The sequence below is a fragment of the Sander vitreus genome, chromosome 13 (genome assembly GCF_031162955.1).
Source record: "Sander vitreus isolate 19-12246 chromosome 13, sanVit1, whole genome shotgun sequence".
Classification (NCBI taxonomy): Eukaryota; Metazoa; Chordata; class Actinopteri; order Perciformes; family Percidae; genus Sander; species Sander vitreus.
Genome location: NC_135867.1, coordinates 20,314,025 through 20,329,194, shown reverse-complemented (window position 1 = coordinate 20,329,194; position 15,170 = coordinate 20,314,025). Strand labels below are relative to the sequence as shown.

The 15,170-nt window shown below is 39.5% G+C and overlaps 1 protein-coding gene across 1 annotated transcript in view; it reads right to left on the bottom strand.

The window, feature by feature from the left end:
* Positions 1 to 734: 734 nt before the first annotated feature.
* Positions 735 to 15,170, bottom strand: part of LOC144527675 (seizure protein 6 homolog) — an 88,333-nt gene continuing 73,897 nt past the window's right edge. Inside the window, exons 10-16 of the mRNA XM_078265883.1 lie at positions 5,367 to 5,563; positions 4,196 to 4,390; positions 2,842 to 3,033; positions 1,756 to 1,950; positions 1,507 to 1,545; positions 1,305 to 1,413; positions 735 to 1,216 (exon numbers count right to left, since the gene is read on the bottom strand). Coding sequence (XP_078122009.1) covers positions 1,057 to 1,216; positions 1,305 to 1,413; positions 1,507 to 1,545; positions 1,756 to 1,950; positions 2,842 to 3,033; positions 4,196 to 4,390; positions 5,367 to 5,563 — 1,087 coding nt within the window. The 3' untranslated portion in view covers positions 735 to 1,056. The remainder of the gene's footprint in view (positions 1,217 to 1,304; positions 1,414 to 1,506; positions 1,546 to 1,755; positions 1,951 to 2,841; positions 3,034 to 4,195; positions 4,391 to 5,366; positions 5,564 to 15,170) is intronic.

The following is a 15,170-nucleotide window of genomic DNA, read 5'->3' as shown; positions in this document are numbered from 1 at the left end:
CGCACATAATCAACTTTAATGAAATGTTAGAATGTCATGAGATGCAAGGGGAAGAGGCTGGATTCAAGTGAACAAAAACAATTAGAAGAAGGAACTCTGAACTTTGAACTCTTTCAAATATGTTATTCATCATTTTAGGTGTAAACAAACATGATTTGTATTTCACAAGAGGCCATGTATCTCATGACTGCACCAACACTGTGTTTACAAGTCTCACCAGCCAGTGGTTCTGTATACTGTACTTACATTAGCGTGGTCTGTAAATACAGACATGAGGTTTAGACATCCAGTGTAAATAGAAGAAATCGCCTAAAGATCAACCAGATCAGAATGTGTCGCGGGTTGGGAGAGGTAGTCGAAACAAATGGTCAGGTGACAGTGAGTGAGATGTGCTCTCAGCATCAGAAGGATATCTCACCTCATAGCTCTTCAGCAGTACAGCCAAAGTGGACAGACTGACAGGGTTTAGTATCTAGAATGAGACTGCCAGTGCTAAAGAAGCAGGGGGGAAAGACGAGAGGACGCAATTGAGACGAGTACGTGAAAAGAAGAATAACAAAAAAGAGATAACATAATCTATATATTCACTTTTCAAAGCCATTGTAACTCTAACCCTATTCCCACATGTGCTAAATGTGTGAAATACTTTATATGAATAACATCTATGAATTAATAATACTGTTGTTTTTATAAAAAAAAAAAGTAAGAACATTTTTTTAACTTTATTTGTGCACACTAACAAATTTGCATTTACACAGCTGGTGTCATTGCAGCATACAACTTGATACATTTATATGACAGGGGAATGAGATGACATACCACAATGTAAATGATGCAAGACTAAAACATTACTAGTATGGAAGTCCAAGATGCAAAATGATCACAGAGTGAGGTGAGGAAAAGTGTCATTTCTTTCTATTTTTAGGAGCAACATCATCAGCAAAGATCACACTAGCGCTTACTGATGATTGACATGGTGATGAAAGATGAGGTGGAGGGTGCCCTCTGCTGGTGAACCATGAGATGACGACAGGATGACAGCCAGATGGGAAAGGATCAGGACAGCACACTGGTGTTCTGTGAATCCACGTCTTGCATGCTCATGACATCTGTACTTACTCCGCTCTCATATATAGGATTGTCAAAAGCTGACTCTTCTGTCATGTTGTCATACGGTGGCAAGGATGTCGGCATTCTGATAGTCTTTCCTTGGAGTCTGAGTAAAGAGTAGAGAAGCAGGGGACATCATGTAAAGGCTCATTTGATTGCAAATGCAATAAATACAGTTTTAAGGTACTACTTACTTTGCAAAGTAGACATAAATCCCGAGGACAACCACTAAGACGATTGCAGTCGGAATCAAAACTGCAAGGGCAATATTGGGTCCCTCCATGCTATAATCCATATTAACAACTAAATAAAGAAAAAGACGGGTGTTATTTCTTTGAAATATGCACAAAAAAGAAATATAATAATGATTCTGCGATGATTCAAAACATGACTCACCATCTAGCCTGCGTTCGTTCACATATTGGGTTGAGGATGCTACAACGAAACAATTACAGTTTGTATTTGTGCAACACAAAGCACAGTGCATACTGTATGTTACACTTACATACAGAATAAGTCCCTGCATTCACAAACAGCAACTAAATCAATAGCACGTAATATGGTTTAGGTCGCACTGTATTTCGAAAAGTGACAATTGTACTGTGAAAACGAAAACGTTTGCTACAGTGTGAGGGTATGATTTACCTCTGCAGGCAGGGGGAGTGCTATTCCACTGTGACGGGTGTCCAGGGATACAGTAAATGGTGGCACCACCCTGCAGCTCGTAGCCTGAGTGGCAGGAGAAGGTCAGCATCTCTCCTGCTTGGTAAAAGGCCTTTTCAGAGCTCTGCACACTGGTGGAGGCAGCGCCGGGGTTCCTGCATGGCTCGTATTTTTCAGCTGAGAGGCAGGACAATATCTTACGTCACAAAAATATTATTGTCCATCATTTTCAACAGTTGACACACTGAATAAAAGCAACAGGCACATTAACAGAGAACTGAAAGGCAGGATTGACATTTTATTTTGTTGAAGGCCATAGACGAAGAATACATAATTCAGTATACGTGGATTAGTTGTGGTAACTAAAGAAACTTTGCAGACGCTATCGCCAAAAGGCCTTAATGATGTATTTAATCTCAATATCATTTTATGCTAATTTGATGTTTTTTCCTTGTTTTTTCCTCATTAGTTTATCCTCAGGAACTGTTCATTGTACAGGTGCATATGGACTGCTACAATGTAATTTAACCAAATGATCCACTTTTGAATGGACTGTGTCCTCTCTGATTAAGTGTAGAAAACTATTGGGCTAGTGACAATGTATTGATTATGAGCCTATAACATAACTGGTCTGATTATCCATTGTTTTTAAATGTACTGAGTGGCATTTTTTCTGCCTTTTCCTGTTCACAGTCCGTGATGGGAGTGCCACTTTGTAAATGAATGACATCATTCAAGAGCCGGACCTGATTTATTCCTGGTTAGTCAACCAAACTATTTAAGGCTATGGTTGAGGTGAATGTGTGAATTTACCTGATGAAGGTCTAAGACCGAAACGTTGTATTTTTCTAAATAAATATTTTTCTTTTGATCATATCCTACGCAGCTGCCCGACAAAAGAGGTGTGCAAAAAAGCTTTCCTATGGTAACTAAAGAAACAAAAGGAGCACACAATCAGCACATCAGTTAAGTGTTTAAATTATATATTGAAAGCACTCAAACAGCGTGGGTGAGTGTTAAGTACGTTTGTGTGCATGCATATGTATGTTTCTGACTGATTCGACTTACGGGCACACTTGGGCAGCCTCTCGTTCCACTTGGGTGTGGCTGAATCTCGGTTGTAGCAGGTGAGGAGGCTGCTGCCAGACAGGATGTAGCCTTTATTACAGATAAACTGCACTGTCGATCCAACGGTGAAACGGTTGCCTGTGATCACCTTATGACTGTGCTCCACATTTCCAGGGTCCTGACATGTCATAACTGGTGCATCACAGAAACAAATGATAATGAATATTCGTGATCATTGTTGATAGTAGTAAAGTAATAAAACATTTTAACAAAGCGAAATAATAATAGTTTTTTCTAAGATAAAAGACAAATGAACAGGTACATTTATAACAGGTACTTCAAGGACCTGTCTTAATGCCACACAAGGATCAAAATTCAAGCAGAAAGCCAGAGATACCTTGTTCTTTGTTGTCCAAACCACAACGCCTACATTACCCACAATGCAACGCAAACAGTTCAGTCAGAGTTGTCTAATAATGCTAGTAGCGGCTAATAAAGCTGGTAGCCTCAAACAAAGATGAGAAGTGGGCTACAGAGCTCGACACAGATTTCTTTTTGATTTTCAAACTTGTATTCTCTTTGGACTCATCTAATGCTGAGTCTAATCACTTGAAGTGAATGATCAGATGTCGCCCAGGTCCCTCTGGAGCCACAAAAGGCTTTTTACATATGCAGTAGTACTCCTCAAGACCTGTTAATGACACTGAGGTGTAAAATCGGTGGAGTTCCCCTTTAAGTTTACAAATCACAGTTGCAACCACTGCTACTATGGAGGATCATAGGCAAAATAAAAAAATCTGAATCAGAGGATGTACACTGTGTGTATAAGCCTGCAATTGGCTGCCTTTTTCAGACGGAATTCTCCTCCTGTTCCGCTATCTGTGTGTTACTGTTTTCAAAATCCCCGTCGCTACGTGAAACAACAACAACAACAACAACCTCCGAGCTAGCAACCTACACCAGGCTAGGTTGTTTCGGCGAATGGTTGTAAAGATAAACAAAGAACATGCTTACAACATTTGCTGTCTAAAAGGCATGTTTACCCGCCGGTTATGGAAAAATGTTCATATTCCCAGCATGGCCTATCGTCTGCAGTGAGCTAGCGAAGGTGAACACAGAGACGAGGCGTGGAGAAATGCCATGGTGTTGGTATGTCCCCCTTGTTTTTTTGTTTTAGTTTTATGTGGCATTTTCTTTTGCAGAGTTTTATTACGAAATCTAGTCTGCTCACTATGACACCTATGCCAAAGGATTGGTATGACTGTATGACTGGTGAAGTCTTACTCCCACTCCCACTCACTCTCACAGTGTGAACAAATGAAGAAAGCACTAGGTTTTGTGTACTTCATCTCACCTTCCTGACATCTCGGCACATCACCGCTCCAAGTGAGATCCCACTGGCACATGAGGATCTCCGAGCCCACCAGCTCGTACCCAGGGTAGCACTGGTAGGTAATGACGGTGCCGTGGATGAGGTCAGGGTGGGACGTGCTCTTCCAGCCATTGGTGATCTCCGGTAGCTCAGAGCAGGTGTCGTTCCTTGGCACCTCTGTTGGCGTTGGAGGAGTTATGTTGGAGAAAGGAGAGACAGAATGGGGAATGGAAAATTACAAATAGTCTACCTATTTATGTTGACACAATGAGGAAAGGCATTGTTCCATTTCCTTGTGTAATGTTCATTCTTTATATGGGATTGTAAAGAGACACATGGTGAGGTTCCTCAAGGAAATCTAACATTGATATATAACAACATCCTCTGCAGGGAATGAATACAACTGCAAATTGTCAGTTGTGTGTGCACTAAACAGCAGCAATTTGGGAGGACAATGTAAATAGAGGCTTGTGATGTTTGCTGGGAGAAACACAGCATGTGTTTGGCAGCAGTCAATCTTCGCCTCCCAAACTACAGCATACAGGGCCAAGAACACAAAGCATTGGGCAAAACCAGCTGATGTCAAAGTGTACCCCATTATTTTGTTTCTGTTTTTTGTTATCTCATCCTGTGCACCCGGGATAAGCCAGAAGACAGACAGAGGCAAATCAAGAGAAAGAGGAACAAATTGACTTTTTTTGTAATTGGAAACCTGCTGGGTTATAGGTATGTTCAACATTTTACATTACATGCTTGGTACCATTGTTTGGTTTCTTGTCTGTCTTGCAATAGAGATTTTACACTAAAAGTGTATCATACATTTTATTCCAAGAGAAAGCTATGGACTGTAGCTAACCAAAGAAAAAAATGTAGTTATTTGATTTAAAAATCGGGGTGATGATGGCGCAGTGGATATGACACATGCCTTTAGTGTGGGAGACCTGGGTTTGATTCCCACTGCGATACATCAACCAATGTGTCCCTGAGCAAGACACTTAACCCCTAGTTGCTCCAGAGGCGTGCGACTTCTGACATATATAGCAATTGTAAGTCGCTTTGGATAAAAGCGTCAGCTAAATGACATGTAAATGACATGTAATGTAAAAAAAATATCCCAATTTAATCAAAAATAAAACCAAAATCACAGTCTTACCAAAGAAGTGGATCACAAAGCCGTTGTTGTAGCCATAGATGTTAGTTGCAGGATCGGACTGAAATTGAATAGTGACATCAGCCATGGAGGTATAGAGCTTGAAGTGTGGCCGTGTGCCGCTGTACTGGCCCAGGATGTTTGCCGTCAGGTCATCTCCATCATAAAAGGTCAGCAGGTCATTTTTACCGACATTGAGACTAGAACAGACAAACAAGTTGTTAAATGTCTTCTGAATGATATGAATTAACATGTTCATGCATAGCTATACAGAATGTCCCATGTCTGTGGTTATGTGGTATGTTTGCTGTGCATTTTGCTCAGAGCTTGAACAGTTAAGTGACTGTTATCTTCCTCGGCTGATGAAAACAAAAGCTGATGGAATAAGCCGATGTCGGCAGTACTTCAAAAATATTAATTCTGTTTATATTGGATGGATCTGATGTGAAGTAAACACTAAATAATTCATGATGTATGTCTCTTCCCTCCCCACATTGGTCTCATGAATATGTACTAAAGTGTATATCTGCAAATATATGAGCATAATATAATATTATCCTTGAGGTCACTAGACCTAAAAAAAACTGCAATGCATGAACAGTAGGATTATAGAACAGTAATGGAAGACTAAAGGCCTTGGATGTGTAAATAAGATCTAATAAAAAATTTTAATATCTAAATGTTAGCTATAATGCTCATATAAAATTGAATATGAGGCAGCCAAGCGTCAGTTAGACAGCATCTCTGCTGTCATTGAATAACTTGAGAATGCATTAACCTTTTCCATTTGTAGATTCATATGTCCTTTAAAGAACATCAGCAAGGCTTGACATTTATTCACACACAGGGGATGGAGAATGGTAAAAAAACATAAGCCACAGAAGTTGTAGTTCCCCACTGATATAATAAGCAGGCGAAAGTAATTGCTATTTATGTGCCTTAAGGCAGGTGTCCAACTAGCAGTGCAAATTGGTTGCATGATTGTTTTGTGTTATATTCACAAGTTGTGTTGAACAGAACTTAATAGCAATAATGGCACAATGCCATTCTTTATGCACGTCATAGGAGCACTGCATGTGTAGCTATTTAATCACCTGCCCCCTGCATGAGCTCGCCAATTCCATTTCCTGTGCTTGACCAAGCAAACCAAACTATTTTCCCATCATGGTAACAAACCCTCAGCAGTTCTCTATTCATTTGCACTGCTGATTAAAAGAAATAATCACACAGCACCTGAGAGACATACATAGAGTGGCAGAAAGACAGGGGATTCAAATCACTGAGGTCACAGGGCAATCAACAGGAACATAGAAATAGAGTTAATAGAGAGGTCACACTTTGTCAAGAGACACAGTAAAAATCAGTAGTAAAAAGAAAGAAAGTAGAAAAACATGCATGCAATGTATACATTTAAATGTAAGCAATATGTCAGCAGGAGAACACATGAAGTAACACACATGGTGCAACATTTAAGGTTAAATAAACAAAGAGCAAGTTGTTTTGAATATCATTTCAGTGGATATGAAAATCTGAATTTAAATGTGCAATTCACAAAATATTTTGAAGTATTTTGGGTGCAAAATACAATGATGCATCTCCATCAAAAACATGCAAAAAAAGACACATGCTAAATGTATTGTTTGGTACTATTGTCCTCTGAGGTAATGAGTGCAAAATGTATCACCGTATCACTTGGGTGTGAACCCACAAAGATACAAGAACACACTACTTTGATGTAAAATACTATTACTTTCTATTAATTTGTTCTTTGTGATATTACTTTTTTAAAATATGTACATGTGGGCTTTCTCTCCTAAAGAATGACCTCTCTAAGAACTCTATGTCTATGTTCATGTTGATTGCCCTGTGAGCTCACTGATTTGAATCACCTATCTGACACACTATTTATATCATTGAGATGTCTTGGCTTCTTCTTTTTCATTTCAAGAGGGGAGCTTGTGTGGACACATTAATGCACAGACTCAACATGCAAAGCTTGTATTAAGAATTGAGTTTGAGGCACATGTCTCCTTCTTTTTCTGGCAACGTCAGATTGATCAACCAAGCCAATGAGACTAGACGACTGAACATGATGTTTCAATATGCACAGACTTAATTTTTTTAGCCTTGTTGGAACAAACGCACTTGTAGGAGCCTTTGACGAGGCTTCTTCTGTGATTGACAGTTTTATTCACAACCTCCCCCATAGAAAAGTAGAAACAAGCATGCAAACAAAATGCACCCACTTACACTTTATTCACCGAGACTAGGAATTAAGGAACAATTTAAATAATTAGACCCACAAGGATTCATTATGGATCACTTGTTGAAGCTAGCAAGTCCCTGCAGGTAAATATTTAAGACAGAAACATAACTGCAATGACTGGATTCCACTGCCTGCTTGTGCAATGTGCTGGTGCTAAAATAAAAAGTCAAAGCCAAATCTGACAAAAATAGATGCCAGCTGCGTGAATGGGAGTGACAATGTACTCCCTCTGGTTAGTTGGACAGCTAACAGTTAGTTCTCCAACAAACAGTGGCTGGGGTAAAAGTGACAGGAATGACAATGCCAATTCCCATTTTCAAACTGCAATGGGAACACTTAATGCATATATGGAAATGGTAAAAGTGTGAAAAAAGAGAAGGAGATCAACAGAATGAACTGAATTATTTCACACTCTGGGCACCTACATTCTTTGAGGCATACCGGTACCCTATGAATAAGATGCCCCCTTCACACGCACTTAGTGTCATGGAATGACAATGGGAATTTTTATTAGCAGTAGGAGTAGTGCTGTCACAGTAAAGTCCACAGAGGAACACCACAGCCACATTTTTTATCTCCACATCTCACACTTCAATTCTATTCAGGTGATATCCTCCACCTGCTGCTCATGTCAACAATGCACCTTATCATTGCACTGTATTTCACCTTATCTCCAAAAGGTCTCCCTGCATTAAGACTAGGCAAGGACGGATGTGGTACTGTCAGTTGGCAATCTTGTAATGTGTGATTACCTCCAGTCTATGAATTTCATCGAACTCGACACACAAATATAGCAAGTGCTGCTCCATTTTGCTACATACTGTATACGTTTAGCCGTTCTCCAGAGGGTTTTCACATGGATCTATTTTTTCTACTGTAATGCATTCTACTCTCCTTCACATTAGTACATCTTATTAACGCCGCAACGCCATATTCTTTAGCTTGTTTCCCTCATCTGGTATGGAGATAGAGCTCAATAACATTGCTGCTGATCTTCCTCCTTTCATTACAACCGTATACCACAAACGTGCACTTGATGAAATCTGCTTTCAGTTCATCATTATCTTTTAGAAGTCAAAGCAGCTCACGATTGAGTCTGTGCTTCTCTGTGTCTCATCTTCATGGAGAGATCGAAGTCTAGAGTTTGTCTTCACATTTTCGGCTGAGGATTTGGTCTTGGACCTCTTTGTCTTTGATTCAAATTATTTTGCCTGTGCCATCCCACAAATCTCGGTGACATCAGCACTAAATTCTCCTTTTTCTTTCTGACTGGCTGAGACACACAACTGATTACTGATAGGCAAAAACATTCCTCTGCAGTAGTTATTTCACAACTGACAACAACAACTTTGATCTGATGTCGGAAAAGATACAAGGCCAACACTGCAGCCATATCCAAAAAACATCAGATTTATAGTCGACAGCATTGGCAAATTGTACGCTTGCCCACTTGACACACTGTAGCCTTTCCCCCTGTCTGGGTTCCTAAAGTCGCTCTAACTCATCTACAATGCTGCAGTCAACCTTGATGCCTTTAAAGTCCCCCTGCACTCAAAAATGTGTTTTTCTTATGTTTACGTCTCCTAAAATTTCTGACCTTGACTATACTGTATCTGTGCAAAGTTTGTCACTAGAAACATGTTATCACATTCCTCTCCTGGAAGAGGAGATGTCTGTGCACTTCCCTGAAACCTGAGATTCAAACGTATGAAGCTTAATTAGGTATGTCACTTATCTGTAAACCAATCGCTGTCGAGCCAGCAAAGAAACCTGAAACCTCCAGCGTAGAGTGGACTCTCAGTACAGAGAGCGAAAACACACAATCTCTATTAATAATAGATGCTAACTACACCAACCATTCTGATATGTCTGCTAGTCGCTGATTTCAGTGCATAACAGAATCCTCATCTGATTCAGGGTCTGGCTTATGGCTCAGACAGGATGCTGAAACTATCACTGCAGATTGCGAGCGCGCCCGCGGGGCTGTGTAACGGCTGCCCACAGGGCTGCATGAAACGGCTGCACGGGCTCGACGGCTTGTCCGCTGTACTCCTTTCTGAACCTGGCGTGAGGCTAAACATGTAGGCCTATGGATGAATCTCCCAAATGTTTCTAGCCATCTTGGTTTGCGCTGCTTTAAAGCTCTATTGTGTACTTTTTTGAGTTGATTCAAAAAGCCCTTTGTTCTTTCACAATTATGTGCTTATTCATGTGTAATTACTTCCAACTATTCAAAGTATTCTCGTACGCTTAGAATCTGCCATTCAGAATCATTCAGAATACACTGGAGTGACTCGCTCCAATGTCTTCTACCATGTTGCACCTCCATCTTTAAAATACGTTAGCCAAAGAGGGACATACCTTCGCTTTTACACTCACTGGCACCGTGACGAATGCCAGGGAGGGGGAGAAGATTACTCTGCGACTGCCGGCAGTTTTGAAAGCCGGTTGAAGATGGAGCGCCTATCTAGGACATGTAACGGAGGCGCCAAGGAAGTTAAAAAGAGAATTAAAACGAAACAGGCAAAGCAACAAGACCAAAGTTAATATTGGAGTGGCTTTTCCAAGATGGAAAGAGCTCATAAGGAGCAAGGATTTTAAAAGGGACGCCGAAGTTGCCTGCTTTCTTCTCAAAAGGTAATTCAGCCTTTTTGTGTAAATTCGAAGTTTTATAGTTGCTTGGTTGCATGGTTGTGCATAACGCTAGAACGTCGGATTGTCTACCTTGTAACATAAACGTTATCATATGTGTCGTGATTTCCCTGGCAGACATCACGTCATGTGCAGTTGTAACACAAACTAGCTGGAGATACTAAGAGCTAATTTCGGTTTCATTGACATTGTTCATACTGCTCAGAGAAATATATTAAACACAACAAACCTCCGTTGCTTCTCTCATACGCTGTAAACATTGCCTTACACTATTAATCTAGTACAACATACAGAATAACGATAGCACTGATACTTTACTAACATTAGCTTGCATATGTTTGGGAACCTGGTAGCTGATGTTAGCAATGAAATGGTACCAAAATAACGTAAAACTATTATTACACTGGAAGGAACTCTCACAGACGAAGTCGTACTTCTTGGAATTATACGGCCACCGTAGAAGTTAAAATGCGCTCGGAATAGGAGGGGATAGAAAGTAATATTTAGTTGGTTGTCATATACAATTTCACCGCTAGATGGGAGAAATTCTTACACAATGTAGCTTTAAAGCAACACTATGTAACTTTTCCCGCTTCGGTCCCCTTACAGGTTGTCTCATTGGAACTACAGCTGCAGCTAAAAGTTACTTATTGTTGCTTTAACCTGTCAACCTATGCTAGAATGTAGTCACCAAATGGGTGTTAACCTAGCGCGAGCAGCAGTGGTGGTGGATGGGGCGAGTCCAGATCCAGAATCTTTCGATGAGGGAGAGGGAGTATATGTGCATTCATTTGCTCCACTGCCTGCTTGAAATGCTTTCGAAATCCTGGTATCAACACTAAATGCCAAACATACAATTTCTGCAGTCCAGACTTACACAGCACTCTGTAGTGAGTTGCTGCAGGTCACACAGCTGCCTTCTCTATAGCAACCTGGCAATCACTCCAGAAAGAAAAGCAGTCACTCCTTGTCCTGTGTTCCATTTTGATGTGACATTATTATATATCAGACTACCGTGAGGTACTACAATTTTGACCCATGCAATAACTGTTTTTGTTTACTGTATTATTTCATTCTTGAAGACAAAGAAATTGAAATTCAACTTTGGTAACAGCTACTCAACTGCTACATGTTACTATAAATACGAGCATAAAATAGGCAATGATTAAAATACATACTGGCACAACCCAGCAATCAACTTAAACAAATCACCAATCATCAGCCTCAATCTACCTCTAGCCAAAGTGATGGCAAAATAGTGATGTGTGAGAGTGTAAAACTGGCTTTTAAAGCTCACAGGAAATGATGCACAAAGCCAATTTCAAAAACAATTTAAAAGCAATACTTTAGAGTTGTCCTATTGGATTAAATGTCTCCTTCATCGACGTGACTTGGGTGTTTGCAAAGTTCCAGAAGTCTGTTTTGAAAAAGGACTTTCTGAAAACTACTCTGCAAACCAATGGCACCAGCTCAATTCTGCCGATGAAGGGATGACAGCTGTGTTTTGTAGAGACCTCTAGGCATTTTGTCACCTTCACTGATCTGTCAAGTCAAGTCTAAAGAACCTTAAAAATATCCAGTAACTCTAACTGCTTCAACATCTTTTCCTACACATATTTGACATTTGAATTGTTCTGCTCAGCCAAAAAAGGTTCTCTTTTTTAATTAAAACGCCTATTTATTTCCTGGGCACCTATCCAGCACAGTACACATGCATATGGCATGTAATGCTCCGAGTCTCCACAGGAGGACTCTATAATCCCAGAATGTTCTATTTAAAATGTCCCTGATCCTTCTCGGTAAACTGACAAAAACATTGTAAAACAGACTTTCCTCTCTGTGTTGAAACGTGTAACACATTTCTACTATACAATATACTCTGAATGCTAAAATCCACATGTGAATCATTTTACCTTGTTGTGTTCCACAGGTGGGGATATCAGCTGTAACCTCTTGTCTCCTGCTCTTGCTCGAGCCATGCTCCATGTTAATTAGCAAAGAGCCAGCCCTCCTGTTTGGCCTAAATTAATTAATCAGTCCTCATTATGCACACTGCTCCACTGTAATTGCCAGCACAGGCATAGTGATGAATGATAATACAGAAAACATTCTCATTAATGTGGAAAAGTGTGTGCCCACCCTTATAATGAGACAGCTCTAATCCACAAGAGCCGTTTGTCACTTCAACACGCATAACGCGTGTACACAAACAGACAAATTCCACGTTGACCTATCTTTGGGAATGCTCTTCTCAAGATGAGCGGACCAGACATAAGGGTAATGGGAGGGTCTGCAGGGATCAGACAAGCTGTGGGTTTCTACTGCAGTGATCATCCATGCATGACCAACCTTGAGATAAACTAGAGCTGGCCACCAGAGCTGTATAGTAACGAAGTAGAACTACTTCACTACTCTACTTAAGTACTAAAAGGCTGTACTCTACTCTATACTCTACTGGAGTATTATTTTTTTCTCCTACTTCCACTTTTACTTGAGTACATATTTTCGATGAGTTTAATACTTTTACTCCGATAGATTTTTTGTGCTGCATCGTTACTGGTTACTGTTGTGAATTCCTCACGCTACAGAGACTGTGTAGGTTAGTGTGTGTACGTTAGTTACGTACGCTAATTGCGTAATTTATGTAAGAAATCCCCGAGATCGCGTCGTGTTTCTTTTCATTACGGTTGCCCGTTCAGAAGTTAGAGACGATGTAAGTTTGTACTCTTTCTATTTAGCTATTGTTGCAGCAGATTAAACTATTCCTGAGTTGTTTGAGTCTGCAGTGAGTCCTGAATGTTAACCGTTTGACCCTGTGAAGTGAAGCTGCTAGTTTATCTGTACTTTGCTAGCTTGCTAACTTCCCTGTTCATCACATGTTACTAGCTAGTGTGTGATAACTTTTTTGGGGGCTTTAATCGTTACTGTGCTAGAGAGGATGTTTATTTTACTTGCACAGTGTGATAATTGTACATTTTATTTCAGTATTTGTTAATATTTGTTATTTTTAATATAATTCATATTTGTTAATTCCTTTGGCTACAGCCTTGGCTAAACATTTGTCATAATATAAACAATATGATATTCAAACTTTTGATTGCTTTCTTGAATAATTAAATAACACAATACTTGTACTTTTACTTTCAGTACTTGAGTAGTACATTTTAAAATAAACTACTTGTAATACTTAAGTACAATATTTTTTTAATACTTTAGTACTTCTACTTAAGTGTTGTGCTTAAAGAGCACTTCTACTTCTACTCAAGTCACTTTTTTGATAGAGCACTTGTACCTTTACTCAAGTATGGGTCTCTAGTCCTTTATACACCTCTGCTGGCCACAGCACCATTAATTTGCAGCGAGCGGCCTCATGTGGCTCGGATTAAAACAAATATAAGGCTGGTGCAATTTAAAAAAGGGATCTCTGAATGAAAATCAGTTTACCTCAAATCCAACTGGTTTACTCCTGTAGGGGAAAATCCTCTCTGATCTTTTTACACAAGGTGCTCTGGTTGACTTTTAACATCAGACAATAATCACTTATCTTAATCTCCAACTAAAGAACAGGGAGGCAACTGGGGTCACACAAAAACCCTTCAGAAATTGTGAGTAATTTGTTTCCTCTGATGCCATTATTCCCTTTGATCTGTGGACCATATTTGAGTGATGGCTCATATATCAGTCACTGTAAGCCTGAGAGATAATGTATTGTGACCATGCAGCAGAATACAACCTGAGCCTGTACCATCCCACCAAACCCTCTGTTGACTATATGCCACCACTTTGAGGGAATCCCTGGAGCTTTTCTACTAAGTATATTTTAGATTTACTTGTAATTAAAACTTAAATAACAGAATATTGCCATGCAATACAACATTTTAATATGTAGTCAATATGAGAAATCTAATGTTATTCCAAAGTATATTGGTATCAGTATGATTTCTTATGTTTTTCAGTGAAAGTACAGTCACTATAGGTACACACAGGCTGATTCTGGTAATGAGTCAAAGCCAAATAATGTTTGTGGACTGTGACCACTCTAATCTCTGGGGCGTAGTCCAGCTTCTGCCCAAATTGTGTCCCAGTTGAAGTGAACAGTAAACACTCTTTCTTTTCTTGTGTTTCAGCAGTGGTTTGTAGAATACCACAAAAAGATGATCCTTTGCCCCAAAAAAACACCACCACACAGATGAGAATGTCCGTCTGATCCAGTTCTACAGAGATTGCACAGCATGTGACTTTGTGTTACATATTACATTATCTAATTAGTGGTATTTATTTATTCATTAAGAAAAAATCATATTGTTTTACGCATTGCTCTTGACCACAAACGGATATGTCTAATAAAAAAAAAAACGTTTATTTCACTTTAATGGTAAAAACTGTAGTATATGTTTTCTTTTTACTGCCCAAGTAACAAAAAAATGCAAAGAAATATAATTGCTTTTTGTAGGAGGTCTACCACTGTGGATTTCAGTCTATCTGCACAGCATCCAGACCCCATGTCATAATTAAAGCTTGCAATTTCATCAACTGTACAGAAATATACAGAAGAATGTATGAATTATAAATATGGAAAACCCAACATAACAGTTGAAGGGTGGAATTGCATGCATGATGACCGCCATGACCAATAGACATAGCCTCTTTTTGAGATTTGAGTGACTCTATTTTTCTCCAACCTCAGGCAGTATTCGCACTGGTTTAATTTTTACCTCTCTGTGCCCTATTGTGTGCAAGTACTTCAGGCAATAACATAAATTACTTATGTTGTAAATGTTCATGGAAATATTGTGGGAATCACTCAAACAAGGCAAACAGATGAATCAATATAAGCAGACAAAGATGCATATCCTCATGCACACACTTGTATAGTTTTGTTTTTAAAG